Below are 20,556 nucleotides of genomic sequence, written 5' to 3'. Positions count from 1 at the left end.
CCACACTCAGAGATTATGGATTGACCAGATTGTGAAAAATGAGAGATGAGATATGTCACAGGAATCAAAGGGAGACTGTTTCAAAAGGCAGGCAGTAATAAACATTGTTGAATATTGCTACAAGGTGATAGCAAAGGGAAATTAAAAATTATCTCAGGAATTTATGTTAGGAAGGGCATTGGTGACTCTCCTTATTACTATTTTAAGGGAGTGACAGACTCAGCAGGTTGCCCAGTGAGTGACAGAGGCAGAATGCATACAGCAGGTACCACGAACAACCACAGGGATTTGGAGAAACGTGGCCGCAAAGAGGGGGGAGGGCGCGGCAGTACCTTGAAGAAAAGGAGGTTGTTTTGTTTTTATTTGTTGAACAAATTTTATTGTTTTAAAGTCTAAAGGAAGAGCATAGAGGGTAAGATTTGCTATGCACTTGATAAGATGAATAGTGAAGAGTGTAATGTTCTAGTAAAAGGGAGAGGCTTCGAATTCCAAGATGGGTGGTGGGGTTAGCCTCGGCCAGGAGAGGGGATAGTTCCTCTGTTGTGCCAAGATGTACAGAAATATGTGAGCAAGCGTTCTGTGTTTGAAATAGAAAAGATGAGGGGATTCCAAACAGCTGCTATTTCCTCTGTACCGGAAAGAAGGCATCAGTTGAGCATGAAGGTGCTCGCATGGGGCTTCTCAACCTCAAAGTACTGATGTTTTGGGCAGCACACTGACATGCTACACTGTGGGACTGTCTGGGTATTGTAGAACGTTGCGCAGAATCCCTCCTGGCCTTTACCCTCTAGGTATCAACCACATGCTGCCCACCCCCAACTGTGGCAATTGAAACTATCTTCTGACATTGCCAAATGTCTCCTAGGGGTGGGAGGCACAATCACTCCCTCAGCAATAGAAAGTTGGGAATTATCTCTTACCAAGACGGGGTAATCTCCCCAAAGTTGGAAGGGGGTTTTGGAAGGAGGGTCTAAGGAAAGAGAGAGATGTGTTAGATTCAGATATTCTGAGACATACAAAGGGGAAGTAGGTAACTGTATACACAGACCTGAGAGAACCCTTGTGAGAACCACGGAGAGCAGAAGGGAATGGAGAAGGTCTGAAAGTGTTGTGTACAGTGGGGAAAAAAATAAACCGCATAGACGCAGGAGGCTTGCCGGAAAGCTCTAGGGCCGTCTCAGGTAGGATTTGACTCCTGACGGAATGGATCTGTCATGCTGGGCTATTTCTACTAAGGCCCGGGCCGTGTTGCCTAGGAATGGAGGTTCTGCCAGATAAATGTGACAAAAAGATGAATGAGAAAGAGGTTAAGGTAATGGCAAAATATTTATTTATGAACCACAGAATCTAAGCAGGTGGGGGGGGGCTGGGAGGGAGAGTTTAAAAAATAAAAAAAAAAAGGTCTCTTTCTAAAGAATGCTGAGATGACTTTAGGAACTAGAAATGAAGTTTAGGCCAAAATGTCTTTGAGATACACAGGCAAACATACACAAAACAATTTATTTCAGAAAGAGTTTATATCATTCCTTCTTCATGTACTAAATGAAGAAAATGTAGATAAATAGAAAAAAATATGGTTCCATTTACTTTGTATCCTAATTTCAACTGATGGTTTCTATAGCATTTAGTTTCTTACTAACTACTTCTCAAAACTGCTGCAAAAATTTTTACCTTTACATTTAGATTTCCAAGTCCCTTATTTGCTACAGGTAATATATAGACAGTGAGGACAAAGGACTTAGAAAGGACAAAGAATTATTTTTATATAAAGATTGGTCAACTAAATGTCTTGTTAGGCTACTGTAGGGGCAATGCCCAGAATTAAATCTTCATTTTTTGGGAAGAACAAAAACAGTGAAGGGAGAAATTAGCAACAAACCTATTTTCAGAGATGGAAATAACTAATGAGGCATCTTATTCTAACTGGATATAGCAGTGCTAAGGGCAAGACTAAACAAAACAAACAACCAAATATTTTTAATTGAACTAAAAACTTCTAAATTTAAACAAAGGGGAAAACAAACAAAAATTGAAGGACAGCTACATCTTTTCATCAGCCAAACAAGGTTTGTATAATTTGAAACTACCGGGTAAAGCAGAATGTATGTGTAGAGAGCTGATGCCAAAAGGATTCTTCCTGGACTCGTTCAGATTATTCCCTCTACATACCAAATTTCTGTAGTTTGAAAAAGAAATCATACCTGAATGTTTAGCTGCATTGTATTTAAATATTTTAGGGTTTATGTATGTATTTTTAATGACAAGATAGGAAAATATATATATATTTTTTAAGAGACAGAGTCGTACTTTATTGCCCTCAGTAGAGTGCTGTGGCATCACTGCTCACAGCAACCTCCAGCTCCTGAGCTTAGGCAATTCTCTTGCCTCAGTCTCCTGAGTAACTGGGACTACAGGCACCCACCACAATGCCCGGCTATTTTTTTGGGGGGGGGTTGTTGTCACAGTTTGGCTGGGGCGGGGTTTGAACCCACCACTCTCGGCATATGGGGCTGGTGCCCTACTCATGGAGCCACAGGCCAACAAGATAGGAAAATATGTTAAATGTGATTATATCTATGAGATGAAAATAACTGATTTCCTTTTTTCCCGAATATTTATAAAAATGTATCTATGTACTAAAAAAAAAAGAACACATTTTAATAATCTGGCATCAAATAAAAGTAAAGAAATAGGTGGTCTGAAAAAAAACAGAAAATTGTACTGATTAGAATGAGGTAAAACTTCTTTCATTTCTTACTAGTTACTGTTTTTTTTAAAAAAGTGAGAATGCTTTTAGCAAAAACATTACACGTCCCCATCTGCTTTCAAGGTCAGGCAGGAAAGAGAGATATTACTCACTACAAACAATTTTTTAAAGGAGAGGGAAAGAGGAAGACATCCAGAAACAATTTTTTGTTAATGCCCTGAAAGAGAACATAACTATCCTGCTTTATTAGACATGTCCAAACTTAGTATTTCCGTAGGAATGTTAAATATTTTTTCTTTTAGGTGGTTCATGTTCCCTAAATTTTCTTTAATAAATTTGTATTATATTTGTGATAGACTATAAAACAATAAAAAGTAAAAGGTAAAAATCAATTTAGAACAAAATATAAGTTTCATGTGGGTATGCATACTATGTGAAAGCAGAAAAACAGGAAATTTCTGAGGCTATCCTAGCATTATTGCCTATTGAAGGCATGCTTGCAATGGCTTCTCCTCTATAGTTACCTGAATATAGAAGAATCAGATATAAGTTCTGTTTAGATTTGCTAAGTTTTATTATTCACAATTTCTTTAGAAAATTGAATAGCAATTAATTCTTCAAAATATTTTAATGTTTGAGTTATTTGGAGGGAGGGAAAGAAAAAGAAAGGGGGAAAGAAATTTTACCCCTTTGGTCTTGGCAGTGATAATTGGTATTGAAATTTTGATGCTAGGTTCTCCAAGCACTTAATAACAAAAAATAATAATAAATGCTAACTAATAATATTAAATAATGCTATTTGCCTTAACAGTTAATAATTATTAAGTTATCCCAATACCTTACAGTTGTAGAGCATTCTCCAGTACACACACAATATCTGTTTTGATGTTCACAACAAACTTTTCAATGAGAGGAGTCCCCATTATCTTACAGAAGAAATTGAGGCTGAGTGTTTAATCTACAGAAATCACAGCTAGTTTTAAAAAAAGGTCTTCTGATTTCTAATCCACCTCTCTTGTCTCTGCAACGTTTTAACGTAGTTTAAAAGCTACTTACTACAAACTAGTTAAGTTCTCCTGGAAAATACGGGTCAGTGTGGTACTGTGAGGTACATTTAATGTAACAGTAATTTTCCACACATCAAAAATATTACTTGTCTATGCTTTACTTAGTAGGAATGAGTGTACAGCATAGAAGTGATTCATAACTAAAAAACATTTCTTTGGTTTGACTACTCAACAAAAATATGTATTTCTCTAGCTAAGAAATTGTAGTATTTCTTCTATGTTTTTAAAAATGTCTTTTGACTTTCTTTCTACTCTTTGCACTTTAATATTAAAATGCTATTTTGTATTTTTACATCTTTTTTCATTTAAGATATTTCATTGTTCTTGATAAAGATTCTTATAAACTAGTTCTGTAAGGAAAATATTTTTTGTATTAGCTTTATTGAAATATTATTTATATACCACTAAAAATAGCCTACTTACAGAGTACAGTTCAATAGTTTTTTAGTACACATATATTCACAGAGCCGTGCAACCATCATCACAATTGATTTTAGGAATTTTCATCACCCCCAAAGAAACTTTGAATGGTTTAGGGGTGGTCTTCCATCCTCCAGCCTCCAGCCACTACCTACCTTTTGTACCTATAAACTGGTCTCTCACATAGAGTCATTCATAATGATTACGTGGCTTCTGTGATTAACATCTTTAACACAGTATAGTGTTTTCAAGGTTCATCCATGGTACAGTATGAATCAGTATTTCTTTCTTTTTTCATTTCTGAATAATATTCCTTATGGATATATCACATTTCTTTTTCCATTCATCATTTATAGACATGTATGTTGTTTTCACCATTTTATTTTTATGAATAATGCTGTGATGCACATGCATTTTCACTTCTCTTTAATAGATACGTGTACATGGAGAGTGGAATTGCTGGCTCATATGGTAACTCTGTATTTATTATTCCTCTTTTGAGGAATGGTTGCACTGCTTTCCAAACGAGTTTCTCCATTTTACATTTCTACCAGCAGTGTACCCGTGTATGAGCGAAGAACACTTTTTTTAAGGAGAGGAAAATGATGCAGCATACACTTAATAAAAGTACTTAATGGCACATTATATATATATATATAGATAGATAGATAGATAGATAGATAGATAGATAGATATAGATATATCTATATCATTAGTAATTGAAAAGTTTCACAAATTTAAATTTCCTAACTTTCCTCTTATAGTGATTTACTTATGCCAAGAATACCTATCAAGTAAAAGAAATTAGCTCTAAGATTACTTAAGTAAACTAAATTCTTTATAATGCCTACCTGCTTCTATGAATATTGAAGTTAATTTCTTGATGAAGATATATGTGGATCTTAATAATAAGAATGTCAAATTGATGGCATTTTTAGGCACCTGGTATTTTTATTTATTATTGGTTACTGTTGAAGATATCATAATATCTTAATATAATGTATTACAAAAATTTTATTTTGGGGGAAAACTGGAGAACCTAATGACCTCAATGAATGTTTAAAACTGCTTATAATCTAAGAGCCAGATTAAGTATCTCAAACTCATCACATTTTCAGCCCAGTAAAATATAGAAACCATATATGAGAACCGGCCAGTTCCATCTAATTAAGTCTAATAAACATACAGGTCACGGGTTTGAAATTCTTCTTTTCTCTTTTTCTATGGTAATTTTAGTGTGTCTCTTCCTCATTCTCACACTCCAGACCTGTATTAGTTATACCAGATGAATAGACTACAAATCGAATATTCAGTAGATATGATTTGCTCAGGCACTATCAAAAATAGTACAGATCTGCTTTTACCTTATCCCATAAATAAATCTGCATATTCCATGAGAATGCTCCAAATGATCTTTAAAAATAAATTCAATGGACACAGAACCACAAGTGAGTTTCTATCCATTTATAGAGATCCAGAGCTAAGGTCCTGCCCTCCAGGACCATATGAAAGACAGAACATGTGGTGCAAACAGTACATTTATTTTGCAATTAAGTTAGGAAGCCAAGTGCTGTCATGTCATAGTTGATAGTTTCTCCAAAATAGGAACAAGCACATGTGGTTTCATTTCACTTTATTTCATGAAAAAAAAAAAAATTCAATTGGGCAGAATAATGTATCAGAAATTTTTCGTTTGAGTTTCTTTTATTTTTCTAGAAAAGCATATGATCTTTTATGAGATGGAGAATGAAGAGCAAAATAAGATTTTTTAGAAGGAAAAGCCATTTCTTTTTAAAAAAATGTATCAAAAAGGAAGAAAGGAAAAATTTTGTACCTTTCTCTGGTTATGGAAAGAAACTTATCCTTTGTTTCACTCTAGTTGAAATAGTGTATTTTCATCAAGGTGTAAAATATTTTATAGACAAGAACCCCTAATAGTCATTGTTAGCATTCTTGATCCAGCCTTTCTGTCCTAAGCCCTTGGTTTCCTGAGTCTTCAAGCACTGAACCATGATGCCATCCTTCTCTTCACATTGAGACTTTGCCATCAGTCACATTTTATCAAGGCGTTAGGAACTATAAAGAATACTATTCAGCCTTTAAAAAAGAAGGAATTTTTGTCATTTGTGACAACGTGAATGGAATTGGAGAACCTTCTGTTATGTGAAGTAAGTCAGGCCTAGAAAGACAAAATACCACATGTTCAGACAGAGAGGGTAACCACCATTCTACCTTACGAAAGCTAGAGGTGGAGGGGAGATGATGGGAAGAGGGCACCAAATCTCAGACAGGAGGAATTTTTTTTTAGTTCTACTGATAGCTTGGTGAATAGTTAAAAATTGCTAACCGAGTACATTTTAAATGTTTTCCCCACAAAAAAATGAGATATGTTAACTAGATTGATTTAATTATTCCACATTGTATTCATAAATTATAACATCACTTTGAACCCCATAAATTTATACACTTATAAAATCTCAACTTATTAAAAAAATGGTTAGCTCGTAAATCTTTAATACTATTTATATAAAGGATGGAGAATCATTTTGAGGACCTCCAGGTACCAGGAAAGGGGTCCTCCCAGCCACCCTTCTTCTCCAGTGGATAGTATTCAGAGAACAGAATTTAAAAAGTGACAACCATAGGAAGAAGCACATAATCCAAAATTTCTTCCCTGCCTTCCTTTTTTTAGGCTTTTCTCCTAAGAATCCTATAGATACTGTTTTGTCATCACATCCAACAATTCCTTTTATAGGCAAGGGGAGAAATTGAATTACATTTCTTGAATGCCCACTGTGCTAGACACATTAGTTATATCATTTAACCTAAGAGCCACGGCCATGCTGCAGATGAAGAATGAGACTCAGAAGATGTTCTCCACAGCCACACAGCCAAGTACACTCATGTCTTACATAGCAAATTCCTCTCTTACCCAAACCTTTGCCTGTTGCTTCAGGAAAACCTCTCCCTATGTTTATTTCTTTCAGTCCTTTTGTTCATCAAATCAAAACAAAAGCCAAAACAAAAATACCTATTTTTGTTCTAGTACTAATGCTATTGTTCAAACCAAAAGACAGCTTCATATGGTGAAGGGAAACTATGCCTAGGAACTTTCAAACAACTTTCTGACCTTGGAAGTTGGTTTAGGATATGTGTAAAATTACCATTACATCCCTGCTTTCAAGTAAATCTGTTTGTCCTCAGGTTCCAACATTTACGATAAGTAAAACACTTTCTAATTTAAGGCTACTATGATTACTACCCCGTTTCCCCGAAAATAAGTCATCCTCTGAAAATAAGACCTACTTACAGGAAAGATAAGATGTCCCCTGAAAATAAGACCTAGCGCATCTTTGGGAGCACACCTTAAAATAAGACACTGGTAGCACTGCAACAGTATTTTTTCCAACATTTTATTCTTCCCTAGGGTCTTAGGTCTTTGTAGCTAGGCCAGCTAGCAACCCAAAGCACCAAGTACAACTTTGTTTTCTACAGAGAAAAATGCTCTGAAAGTTCCAAAGAGACAATTCATAAATACTTATAGAACACAGTGGTCTTAAGTTGGGGACAGCTAATATTTATAACATGACTGTTCAAAACAAAAACAGATCGTTAAACAGGAGCCTGCAAGAACAGAGGGGGCATGGAGATTCAACCCCTGCCTTTCCTTGTCCCCCAATAAAGGTAACTGAAGTTCTATAAAAATAATGTGCTACTCTGGCAGTTCTAAAGTAAACTGAGGAATAAAAACACAGAACCAGAGGTACACAAGTAGACTCTAATCTGAGTACAAATGTCACTGACAGTTTCTTTTACAACTTTAATTTGCTCCTTCATAAACTTTGTGTATAATTCTACGTTGCACGTTGAAGTACTGAAATTTCAAGATTAATGTTCACAATGAATTATTTTCTTTTTTTACATATTACATTTGGGTTTCTTTAAAAATAAAAGCAAAACCCTATTCTAACCTGGAATTCGAAGACAATTAGAAAATCTCTTATTGGAAGATTGTGTCAGAAATCTAACTTCTTGGAGAATTTCAGTAATTATACATATAAATCCATTTGTTTTGTTAGATTATTTTTTATTTTTAAATCATAGCACAAGGATTCTCAAAAGAATTCTTCCATAAACATCTAACTAATGCCTTCTAGAAACTTCCTGCTAAGAAGCATTTTTGCACTTTAATTTTTGAGAACTTATAATTTTATAAAAACATTAACTCTTCAGTTTTTATTTAAAAATTGCCAATTTTTCCTCTACAAATTTGCTGATAACTGTCACATTTGGTTTTAAGCATGCTGATGTTAAAGCTATCATTTGTTAAATATCATTTTTGAAACAGAGAAAACTAAATAGCCAAATAAAGTAGGGATTTCTTTGTAGAATTTTTGGGTATTTCTAACTATAGCCAGGTTTTAAAAAATTACTTGATTCTAAAGATTTTTATCTTGAAACACAAAAATTTACAAATTGTCAAAGAAATACACAGAGACCATCAGCACTGAAAACTGAAAATAGAAGAATCAATTTTTCAAGCAAACTTGCATAAAATACAAGGAAGCCATACTTCAGAAAAGCTGGTTGTCCAAATAAAAAATGCAGCGAGTATTTAAAGAAAAAAAAACTCACAAAATTACTAAGTTATATTAGACCATTAATAGTGACAAAATAGCAATTTTATCACTACCATCATATTCACAAAAATCATGATATATCTTTGGGTAGATGCGTGTATGGCGGGGAAGTCTGCACTTACGGGACAGAGCGAAGGTTTTTATTTCTTGAAAGACTAGAACCAGTCCTTTATGTTTTATCTCGGGGTACAAAGCACTTTCTTTTTTCAGCTAAGATTTATATTTTAATTCATTTGATAGCACATTAAATAACATGCCAAAGCACTTTTTTCAATGGTAGAATGTGAAGTCCTTTGTGGTATTCAGAGCAAAGTGTCAGATTTTGCTGTACAATATGCACATTTTTACTTGTTGACTATTCTCTACTCCCCCTGAGACAGGAGAAGCACAGGGCTTCCTGTGGTTATTTTAAATGAATTTGCATAGTTAATTTGATTACTTTGCCTCTTCAAATACCTCCTCTGACTTTTTTTTACCTTGCTCTAGGCCAAATATGGGTGTTCCCATAAATTTATCGTCCCACCTAATACAGACTGGGCATCCTTTTATATGTATCTATAATCAACCACCCATGCTAATTGCTTAACAAATTATTAAAGCCAGGCTTCAATCACAATAAACCTGCCTTATAAGAAATACAGGTAAGAAAAAAAAATCTTAAAACAAGCTTCATAAAGGTAAACTGAAATAAACAAAAGCAGTTAGTTTAAAAGATATAGAGACGATATAGATAAATCAAGTTTAAATTTCTTAGGGAAAAAAAAAATCATCCTTACATGATAAACTAAATTTTAAATGTTTCCACTACAAAGGTTAAATACCCAAACGCGCTAGTATTTTAACGTGCACTTAAAAGTAGATTTTATTACTTTTCTGGAATATTTAATATATATTTAAAACTAAAGTTTCTACATATTTCTGTGGCTATAAAAATAATTCCCTTCTCAAAGTACAATTTTTAAAATCATACATCATTCTACCCCTCCCCAAAAGAAAGATCATAAAGAGAATGACATTCAAGTAATTAACCCCAACTGCCATTTGCCATCTATTATCTACTCATGAGATAACTCAATTTTAAGGATGTTGTTACGAACAAACATTATTTTACAGTGATGCCAACTTTCCCTATCCACAACCTCCAAATGTGGTCTGAAACAAAAATTACCTTCTCATCATTATATTTTTTCTTTTTCAGCCCTTCTAAACTTTAATTACCCTGCTTGGATATGCTGCACTCTTCTGGGCATAGAATTTCATAGCAGGTATCAAAATAACCAACCCATAAAGTCTTCTTTATCAAACAGTGATGTCGAATTATTCACAAGAACTGCGTGCATGACAGACTCATTTTAAACAAAACAAATACACAACAAATAATAATGGTTAAAATTAATAATTAAATGGAAACTGTAATAAAGATTTCTGATTTAGTTTTCTATTTTCTACTACAGTTTAACACCTCAAAACAACTGTATTGCTGGATCTTCCTGAAAGGTGCCAGCTGTTTCCTTTAAGAAACAAGTTAGAAAGAGAACTGAAATCATGTTTCCAGAGAACTGGGTGAGGGTACAATAAGGTTGCTGCGAACCAGCTTTTAGAAATGGGAAGTCAGTCTACCTTTTTCTCTCCGATAACCCTTTATTTGTGGAGCAACAGGGGAATTACAAACACATTCTGGAAAATAATGCAGTCTTGAAAACAATTCCTCACTTCGTTGGAAGTAGTCGGGTCCAAGACTTAATTTCAACACCGTGTTCAATTTATTGCTTGAAGCCATGGCAGCATAGAACTCTTCTTTGAATGGAAAATTTGAACAACTTCTATGAGGTAAATGAATTTTGAAAGTGGGAGTGGGCGGGGGAGGCAATTTTCTTTCTTTTTTTTTTTTTTTGGAAGGGGGAGAGGAAGCATACGAAGAGTACTAAGCAATCACAAACTGAAGTCTCTAAGGACATAAAAGGATGTTAGACCAGAGGGCTCAAAAGCTCTCAGGATCACGGCTGGAACTGAGGGACTTTGAGGTTAACCGCCACAGGACATCGGGGGAATCCTGGCCTTGGGTAAGAAGAGCGTGAATGGGGGAGAGATAAGCTTCGGAACCGCCCGGTGTTCGGTGGTCCCCAGCGAGACCCTGCCTTTCCAGGGTACACCTCGGTGGCGCCCGACCGCCTGGCGCAGGTCCGAGAAGAGGCGGGAGGACCAACCCAGTCCGGCGTCCTCCGGACCACTGGAGAGTCTGGCACCCTGGGGACCCGGGTGCGAGGCTGGCGCGGGAGAAACTCCGCGACCCCGGGTCTCCCCCTCCGCTTCTCAGCCTGGGCCTCTTGCCACAGGGCAGTGCGTCTTCCTCGCTGCAGCTCCCGCCCTCCTCGCGCCGCCGGGACCCGAGCCCTCCCCGCCCCCGGGAGGGCCCCGGCCGGGCTGCGCTTCCCGTAAACTCCCCGCCCCGCGCAGCCCCCTCCCCGCTTCGGCCCCACCCCCGCGGGTCCCCGGGAGGCGCGTGATTGGCCAGGCCGTGCCGTCACTCTCCGCACGCGTCACCGCCCTCGTTTCCTACCGCCCAGAGACCGGCAGTGATACTAGTGCTCGCGGGCCGCGGCGGAGGGCTTCTCGCTGCGCTGCTCTCTGCCACTCGCCCGCAGGTCGGCGCGCTCGCGCACCTGAGCCGCACAGGGCGGCGAGGTCGCGGAACAGTGTGCTTAGCCGCGGGGGAAAGAGGCAGCTAGTTCGAGCTCCGAGATGGGGAGCAGGCGAAGTTGACGAGTCCCCAGCTCACGCCGCGCCGCTCCTGCCCGGAGGTGCGTTGCCCGCGTCCAGAAGGTGTCCGCGCGCGGCCCTGCCCCAGGTGTGCGCGGGACGCCCCGCCAGCCACACCCCCGGCGCCCGAAAACTTCACCCCAAGTCCAAAGTGCGGTCTCTGGGGGCGGTGCCGGGAGCCGGACTCCGGAGTCCGCGCAGGGGGAGCTGTCCTGGCAGCTCGCGAGGCGTCGGAGGGCGGAGACCCGCCGGAAACTTTTATCAGCAGCTCCGTAATTACTACGTTTTACTGTTTTCTCTCCCGCAGGGACTGCAGCCTGCGGTCTGTCGTGCGTGCTTGTTTGCGAAAGGAGCCGCCCCGGGGAGAAGACGCGGCGGGGAGTTTTTGCCCCCGGCGAGACGGGCAGCCCAGCCGAGGGGTTTGGGCGGCCTGGATGCGCAGGACCCGGCCCCGCAGCCGCTGACGCCCGGCGGCGGCGGCGAAGTTTGGCTGCTGAGCGGCGCGGCGCCGGGCCACTGGACAGAGGGCGGCCCGGCTGCCGCGGCGGCGGGAGCGATGCCCGTGGGGGGCCTGTTGCCGCTCTTCGGCAGCCCCGCGGGCGGCGGCCTGGGCGGCGGCCTGAGCGGGGGGCTCGGGAGCGGCGGCGGCAGGAAGGGGTCGGGCCCCGCCGCCTTCCGCCTGACGGAGAAGTTCGTGCTGCTGCTGGTGTTCAGCGCCTTCATCACGCTCTGCTTCGGGGCGATCTTCTTCCTGCCGGACTCCTCCAAGCTGCTCAGCGGGGTGCTGTTCCACTCCAGCCCCGCCTTGCAGCCGCCGGCCGACCACAAGCCCGGGCCCGGGGCGCGCGTCGAGGACCTGGCCGAGGGGCGAGCCCGGCGCCGCGAGGAGGGCGCGCCCGGGGACCCGGCAGCTGCCCTGGAGGACAACTTGGCCAGGATCCGCGAGAACCACGAGCGGGCTCTCCGGGAAGCCAAAGAGACCCTGCAGAAGCTGCCCGAAGAGATCCAAAGAGACATCCTGCTGGAGAAGGAGAAGGTGGCCCAGGACCAGCTGCGTGACAAGGCGCTGCTCCGGGGGCTGCCCCACGTGGAGTTCGCGCCCCCGGTCGGGGTGCAGAGCGCGGAGCCTGCTGACGCCGCCATCCGCGAGAAGAGGGCCAAGATCAAAGAGGTGAGTGCCCCGTGCGCGAAATCCCTCCCGACGGCCGAGTTTTCAGGGAAAAGGGAGACACCTCTGAAATGCTTACGCCTGCAGCATTACTGTGTAGGGCGAGATGGCGGTTTTCCCTTCCGCTAGGTACTATGTTAAAGGCTCTTTCCTTTTTTTCAGTGTTACAGTAGATGTGACCAATTAAGATCTGAGGTGGAATTCCATTGCTTTTAACTTGCATGCTCTCTTCTGTGAGCACAAGCTGTAAGAGGCAGGTGTTATACAAACCTCTTTCACTGGCCACTAATTTATTCAGTTGTCCCCGAGAATAGTAACAACTAAGGTACTAATGAACCAACCCCCTGATAAGACGTGGACTTTGTTTTAAAATGAAGCTTGAATGTAAACGCGAAGCATCAGTCACGCGTTTAATTAAAAAGGTTCTTAATAGCAGGCAGCACGCCCCGCGTTCAGTCTGGCCCCGCTCGGCCAGGTGGCATTCGGTTTGTACTTTCAGACTGTAAAGGTGAAGCGTGAGAACTTTGCAGCGTAGGATAGATACATTGGTTACTTTTTTTTAAAAGGGGAAATGTAAAGAGCTTGTCTTCTCCCTTTTGAATTTCTAGTGCAGAGTCAGAAATAGGGTATTCCACGTGATGCAACAAGTTTGCCTCCAAGCAACACAGTGAAGACAAACTCAGACAAACGTGGACTTTGATAAGTATTGGTAATGTTCAGTTAGAATGTGTGGCATGCGATTAGTACGTGACCAGCTGAAAAAGGGCTAAGAATCATTTTCAGGCTGTCATTTTAAAGATGAAGGCTGAAGGGCCCCAAGCTCCAGAACAAGTTAGTGCCTGAGTCAGAACTTGCATCCTGAAGCTGGGATTCTCTCCCAGTCACCTGTCACGTGCCTCCTTCCAGAGGTCCCCCGAGCCCCATGTGAAAATGCCAGGCTGGGTTTTACAGAGTCAGGAACCATATTAAAAGCATGTGCTTCCAGATCTTTATTCAGTTTTCTAAAATACATTATGAATGAAAGTAGTATTTTTGCCATTTACAAAATAATACACAGAGTCTCTGTGAAAATAAATTTGGTATTTTGATCTTGGGTATATAGGAAAGGAAGCTACCTGATCCCATTTTCAGAGAGTAAACAGAATTTTGAGGTAGGGAAGAGGTATTTAGATTAGTGGCTGCAGAATGAAGGCAGCTTGATTGTCATAGGATTTGTGACTTTATAATGTTAACACCAGATGAATTTGGTTAAGCTGTAATTGAGCAAGTTAAAGTGGAATTGGATCCCTTTCAGTTTACTCGAGGGAGAATGCCTTCATTCCAACCGTGTCTTCCACAGTACATAAGCCTTCCTGCTTTTTTGACCCCTCCTCAGGCGTGGATCCCACGCACACATGGGGGAATGGATTCTGCTCTCTAGACCACTGCTGTCTAGGGTTTCCCTTCTTCATGAAACCCTGTCAGTAGTGCCAGACCAGGAAGGTGGAACACAGCTCTGTCTCTTACCAAACATCCTCTCAGACTCCTTAAAAATATACAACCCAAACCGTAGGAAATTAACCCCAGGTTTTCTGGATCTGCTGGTGTTCCCCTTAAATCTGCAGAGTGTAATTTACACACTTCATACCTCTAAAGACCTTTGAGTTGCCAGTTAGTGCAGATCACAGTTGTCTGATGGAAAGATTTTAAATAGTGAAGATTTAAAGATGTTAAAAAGCTGTTGGTACTGACCCAACAGTGTTTAAAAGCACGTTCAGAGCAGAAGCTGTGGGGCAGCAGCAGTCACTTCAGGACAGCATATTAATTGTGCCCATCCTTATTAGATCCATGCTATCCGAGTCTCTAAATCTCAGTGTCTGAATTAACCAGGTAAAGGAAATTTATGTAGCCTTTGTGTAAATGTGGTGCTAATATCTTCACACCTAGATGTTTTGAAACTGCTCAGTTTTTTGCATAAAGTGATGGAACTAAATATGTTCTTTAAAATTCCATGTTGCTGTGAGGACCCAAAAGAGCCAGCATAATTAGCTTCAGTGTTTAGTCAAAGGCTAACGGGAAGAAATGGATTATGATTTTCTATCAGATTAGTTCGGGCAGGTGTATTTCATTGTAAACCAAAAAAAAAGTAATTCATGATGCTATTCTAAAAACTCTGCTGTAAACGTTTGGTTGCCTATTGTGAATAGGGCATTGGACTGAACTTTGCATATTTAGATCCAGTTTCAGGCACTACTGTGGACTTCTTGTCATGGAACAGTGGATCTTTGCCTTGGTTTTATTCTTTATTTATGTTTAGGTTCTCTATCACACCTGAATGCACTCTTTCATAGTTAAAATTTATAAAGTATAGGTACATCTAACGGGTTGGAAACTTGGATTGTAATTTGAGTTAAACTCTTATTTTGTAAATTTGGTTCAAAAGCAGTTAGTGCTATTTTTTTATATTGCCAACACACTTACGTTTCTTGTACTGCAGTAAATTTTTAACACTTTTGTGTTTGGGGAAAGATAATGCCTTGCTTTCAAAGAGGAGATCCCTGGTGTCCTTCACAAAGAGGTGGTAAGTGCTTTTTTTCCCACCACTGATTTGGTGGATTAACTTAATAGAAAGTTAAGATTTTTCTTTCCCACCCCTGTGAAAACTTTGTAAATAAGTTAACTCGAATTTCCCTGAAATGTGTAGTACATACATAGAACATACTTATTTTAATGAGTTTGATCTTCTTAAAATTGTACTTAAGTTGTCCTTAGCTTTAAAAATAGTGTTGGAATAATGTGAAGCACAGACTTAAAAAGTACTTTGCAATTTTTAGAAAAATAGCCCATTTACCCTCATAGCCCACCCCTTTTTTAAAATCAGGAAACATTTTTTTAGCCTTTTTTTTTTTTTTGCAGTTTTTGGCCAGGGCCGGGTTTGAACCTGCCACCTTCAGTACATGGGGCTGGAACCCTGCTCCTTTGAGCCACAGGCACCGCCCATTTTTTAGCTTTTTTTTTTTGAGCCTATACAGGAGGAACTTGTTCCGTCCTTTAGAATCAGGGCCTTAAGCCAGTTTAAAGGATTAACATTTTATTTTCCATTTTCTGAAATTATGCGGGTCCTGGTTAATACGTAGCCGAAGACAGATTGTCAGAAGGAACTCCCTTTGCAGACTGAACTCCTCACCAACCTAAGTGGGGGTTGGAGGTGTGTGCAGGCTGGAAGCCATCGATCTATCACGCAAAGCTTTAGGACCCAACCATTGTCTTCTCGCAGTTTCTCCAACAAGACTTTTGTTTTTTATTACAGACCTGTTTTTGTATAATAGAAATTTAATGAAAATTTTCATATTAATGGCTCATGATTAAAATATACTTTTATTATATTTTGTCCTCACCTTAGGTATCTAGCCTATAGTTTATGTTAACTGTTGATCCTTTTGGTAAAGATCAGATGTGGGAATAATCTACTTTGACAGATTAAAATGAAACAAAACACTTTTATTTTGAAACTCCTCTGCAGTTTGTTTGGGTATTTTGATGTGGAAAATAATATTTACAAAATAATAAAAGCCAGACCCCAGGAGCTTTGACACCACACCTTGGGTTGCTCATCTGTTGTCCCCTTGCTCTGTGACATATTGCCTGCTGAACACCTGCCCGAGTGCAATGGCCTTGCCCATGGGCCCTTTCCCCAGGAGGGCAGGCATGGGAGGCATGTACAGGATTCTCTCTTTAACAAGTGGATGAATAAATTAAGATTTCACCACTGTAAGTACTTGAGTAGATGCTGACTGTTGAATATTAATATGCAAAGGCAAGAAAAAATTGTTAATGGAGAGTTAATTATGTTCAGCTTAATTTTCTGTAAGCTATTGATAATTTCTCCAAGAGGAGTATTCTGTCTACCTCTTATCAGGCAACTAAGATTCACATAACGAAGCTGTGTGTAGGATTTAGAGCCTAGCTGAAAATGTGAAAAGAAGTTTTTAAGAAGTATATTTTCAAATCAATGTATCTGTATTTCTTAGGTGTTCTAATAAACTAAACCATCTTGAGAAATATATCCTTGTATTTCACGTGTGTAAAAAGCACCTTTGTATGAGGTCTGGATTTGTTGGAATTCATTGGAGAACTGACATATTAGAATTAGATAATTTATAAACTATGGTGGTACAAATTCTTTAATTCTTTCAAAAGCTATCATAGCTTTCTTTATTAAAGAGAATTTTAAGCCTGTTTCCCAAAGTAAGATGGGAGGAATACCTGTCATCTGTGTGAGGGACAAGAGTAGATCAGAATTGCACTGGGATTTCCTTATACCCCAGCCCCGTCTAGCACATGTGGCTTCTTAATTTCTTTATAATCTACAAAATCATAAACATAGTTTGTCGGGTGGCTCCTATGGCTCAAGGAGTAGGGCCCTGGCCCCATATACCGGAGGTGGCGGTTCAAACCCAGCCCTGGCCAAAAACTGCAAAAAAAGAAAAAATAAACAAACCTGGTTTGTCAAAAATGGGTTTAGATTGGTCAAATAGAAACAGCCACTGTGAACTCCAAAGATATGGTGAAATGATTATCAAAATAGCCTCTCCTCTGAGTAGGTAAAAAATAATAAAAAGGAGGAAACTGTGTTTGGTAGTTTAGGAAGGAGCTTTCTTTCTCTGGACGATGTAAAGCTGACTTTTTCTTCCGTATTCTTAGCTAAGTGCCTTGCTTGGTGTTCAGAAATTGAACTACCTCTAATGCTCCATCCTCCACCTCTTTACATAAATTGCAAATTATTTTTTTCTGTTGCCAACAATATGCCATAAAATAACATTTAATCTTTGATTTTTAGAAGTAAGCATATGCTCTACATCATAAAGTATTATAGCTGAATGAGATCGTAGAGATAGCTCATTTATTTTGCAGTACAGGCAATGAAAACACAAAGATTGTTCCATAGATAACATCACTATTTAGTGGAAGAGTTGAGAACCAAGGTCCCAGTCCTCAGTGAGTGTTGTTCCCTATCCTCCACAGGGCTTGAAGTCTAAATAAAAGTCCAAATAAGTGTATAAATTGACTGTGATATTCATTATTTGCGGACACTAATGTCAAGTGAGTACAAAACACAATTCTGAAGTATTATAAATTTGACCACTTATTGTTTTTTTTCCCCAACCAACCATGAATCAAAATAGTTTTTAAGTTAACTATAGTAATTTTAAAAACTCTTACTAGTAGCATGGTTTAGAAAACTTCTTTGTAAAGCCACCCAAGGAATGTTTGATATGATACCTTTTTCTCTATATAAGGATCTCTACAGGAAGCAGAGGCCTTTATAATTATTCAATTGAATATTTATTCTTTTTAAAGCAAAGTGGGGAAGGGGAGGAAAGGAGAAAAGGGCAGGGATTTTCTTATGTACAAATGGCGAAGGGGGTACCCAAAGAAAAGGGGTAGGATTTGGGGGACCTCTTTCAAACTAGGAATGTATGTACTTTTCTGACATTGCACTGGGGATAACAGAAGAATTGACAGCTAACCTAAAGGACTATTTTTTTTTTTAAGTAAACATATATTTAAAAATGACACTAATCTATGAGCCACTTTCTCTGTCCAGGAAGGTTCTAGAGCAGTGGTTCTCAACCTGTGGAGCCATGGCATTAGGCAGGTTGAGAACCACGGTTTTAGAGATTCTCTGTTTGGGTCCCCTTATCTGTTTCTGTTCCATTCATTTGGTGGTGAAAGTATGAATTCTGGACTTAGATTACCTGGGTCTGAATCTGGCCTTTACCATTCACTAACTTCATAACTTTCTGCAAATTACTTAACTCTCTTAAAGCTTCAGTTTCTTTATTTGTGAAAGGGGATTATAGATTATAATAGTACCCACTTTTTTAGATCCTGAGGTTTAAATGTGTTTATCCACACAGAGTCCTTAGAATGTTATCAGGTATGCAGTGGATGTATAGTAAATGCTACTTGCAATTATTACTGGTCACTACCTAAAGCCATCAAGCCAAGATTACATTGATATACACTATTTCATAATTTAAGAAGTAATGATGTGTCAAAGGGTTATCAAAAATAGTTAAAATTAGGGTGGACATGGCAGCTCACATCTATAATCCCAGTACTTTGGGAGGTCAAGGGCAGGAGGATCAAGACCTGTGGCTACAGGTCAAGACCAGCCTGGACAACATAGCAAGACTCCATCTCTAAAAAAAAAAAAAGTTAGCAAAAATTAACTGGTTCTGGGTGGCAGGTATCTGTTGTGTCAGCTACCTCTAGAGCAGGGTTTTTCAACCTTTTAATCTCAGGGCACACTTGAACTTATAATTAAACTTCCATGGCACATTTAGATTATGTTGATCAAAAAGAAAAAGTTAAAAAACGAACATGCTACTGTGTTTTGAACTTATTTCAGAAATAATGAATGCTCTCTAAAAATGTTCCTGGCATACCTAAGATCCTCTCATGGCACACCAGTTGACAATCACTGCTCTAAAGGCTGAAGTGGGAGGATTGCTGAGCCCAGCAGTTGGAGGCTGCAGTGAGCTAGGATTGTGTCAGTGCACTGCAGCCTGGGCTACAGAGTGAAACCCTGTCTCTTACAAAAAACTAAAGTTACAATGAAATTTTAGTGCTTAATAGGTTTACATTTCCATTTCATTAAAAAGATTCTTTCCAGGTAGCTATGATTTTATTGTGCTATGGTCAACTCTCAGCTTCCTGCCAAATTTCAAGAAACCTTAGTAATCTTTAAAATTATATACTTACTGTATATATACATATATAGTTTCAAAGAAGTAATAGGTCTCTCTCTCACAATCAATGTGCTTGTTCCTGATGGTATATGTTCTCAGAGGAGTCATAGTCGAGTCACCTCCTCTAGTGTTGCAATCGTTCTACAAAGTAGAGATCCTGCGTAAAGTGAATTTTAATTTGTTTTTTCTTTGGAGAAATGTTTTTAAGTAATGAGAAGAAAATTATTTTGGGCTTCGCAAAAATTATATAATTGTGATAAATTCCATCATCAGAGCTCAGTCTGTCCCCTCATAATCAAAGCACTCACAAATCAGTTGTATTTTGTAGCTCAGAGTTTGGCCTTTTCAAGAGCTGCACATTGAATTTGGATTTATTAGGATTCCTGGCTCAGTACTCCATTTTACATATGAGAAATAGGGCCTGTAAGCTGTGACTTCCTGAGATTGCCCCAGTGTTGAAACCACAGAGCTGCTTCTTAGCACCCAGGCCCCACTCAGCCTGGGATAATCTTGACTCTGATGAAAACATGTGCTTTGGAGACTGATGGCCAGGCCCTCCCTCCTCAGCCCTAGGCCCTCCAACTGCCGGAATCCCTGCGCAGACCGTCCCGGAGGGTGGTGGAAAATCTTTGCTTGGTGAGGGATTGCCTGAGGAAGCAATTCTGGCTAATTCCTTTGCTATGGAGAATGTGGCAGCTGCCCCCCACTCCCACTGAGTCCTGATATAGACTTCTGTGTTCATTAGGGACTTGAAAGAAAACCAAATGAGATTAAGGTTTAAGAGCATTTAAATTTATGCCCTCCGTTCTGCCATGAATACTCTGGCAGCTGCTTTAGGTACACCAGAGAACAGTCCAGCAGATAATCCAGAACACAGATAATAAAATTAAAAAGCACAAATACCCTTTGTATTTATTTGACTTTTGTAACTACAGTGGCTCCTTCGTTCTTGCTTTTTTCTCAGTCCCTTCATCTCCCTGGCTCTTAAATTTATCAAAAAGTCCAGCCCTGAATTTGCTTTGCTACTTTCTGATCACTCGTTCTCTGCATCCTCCTTATA

General features: G+C 39.7%; 1 protein-coding gene across 2 annotated transcripts in view; it reads left to right on the top strand.

Moving 5' to 3' along the window:
• The first annotated feature begins 10,878 nt into the window (after nt 1-10,878).
• MAN1A1 (mannosidase alpha class 1A member 1) overlaps nt 10,879-20,556 on the top strand; it is a 195,483-nt gene continuing 185,805 nt past the window's right edge. Inside the window, exons 1-2 of one of the 2 annotated variants that reach the window (XM_053590549.1) lie at nt 10,879-10,897; nt 11,902-12,765. In XM_053590549.1, coding sequence (XP_053446524.1) covers nt 12,151-12,765 — 615 coding nt within the window. In that variant the 5' untranslated portion in view covers nt 10,879-10,897; nt 11,902-12,150. Of the gene's footprint in view, nt 10,898-11,415; nt 11,683-11,901; nt 12,766-20,556 lie in introns of those variants that run through there. The other variant, XM_053590550.1, reaches the window with a different exon arrangement.

This window comes from Nycticebus coucang, chromosome 5, assembly GCF_027406575.1.
Source record: "Nycticebus coucang isolate mNycCou1 chromosome 5, mNycCou1.pri, whole genome shotgun sequence".
NCBI lineage: Eukaryota > Metazoa > Chordata > Mammalia > Primates > Lorisidae > Nycticebus > Nycticebus coucang.
This window is presented reverse-complemented; position numbering and strand designations above follow the sequence as displayed.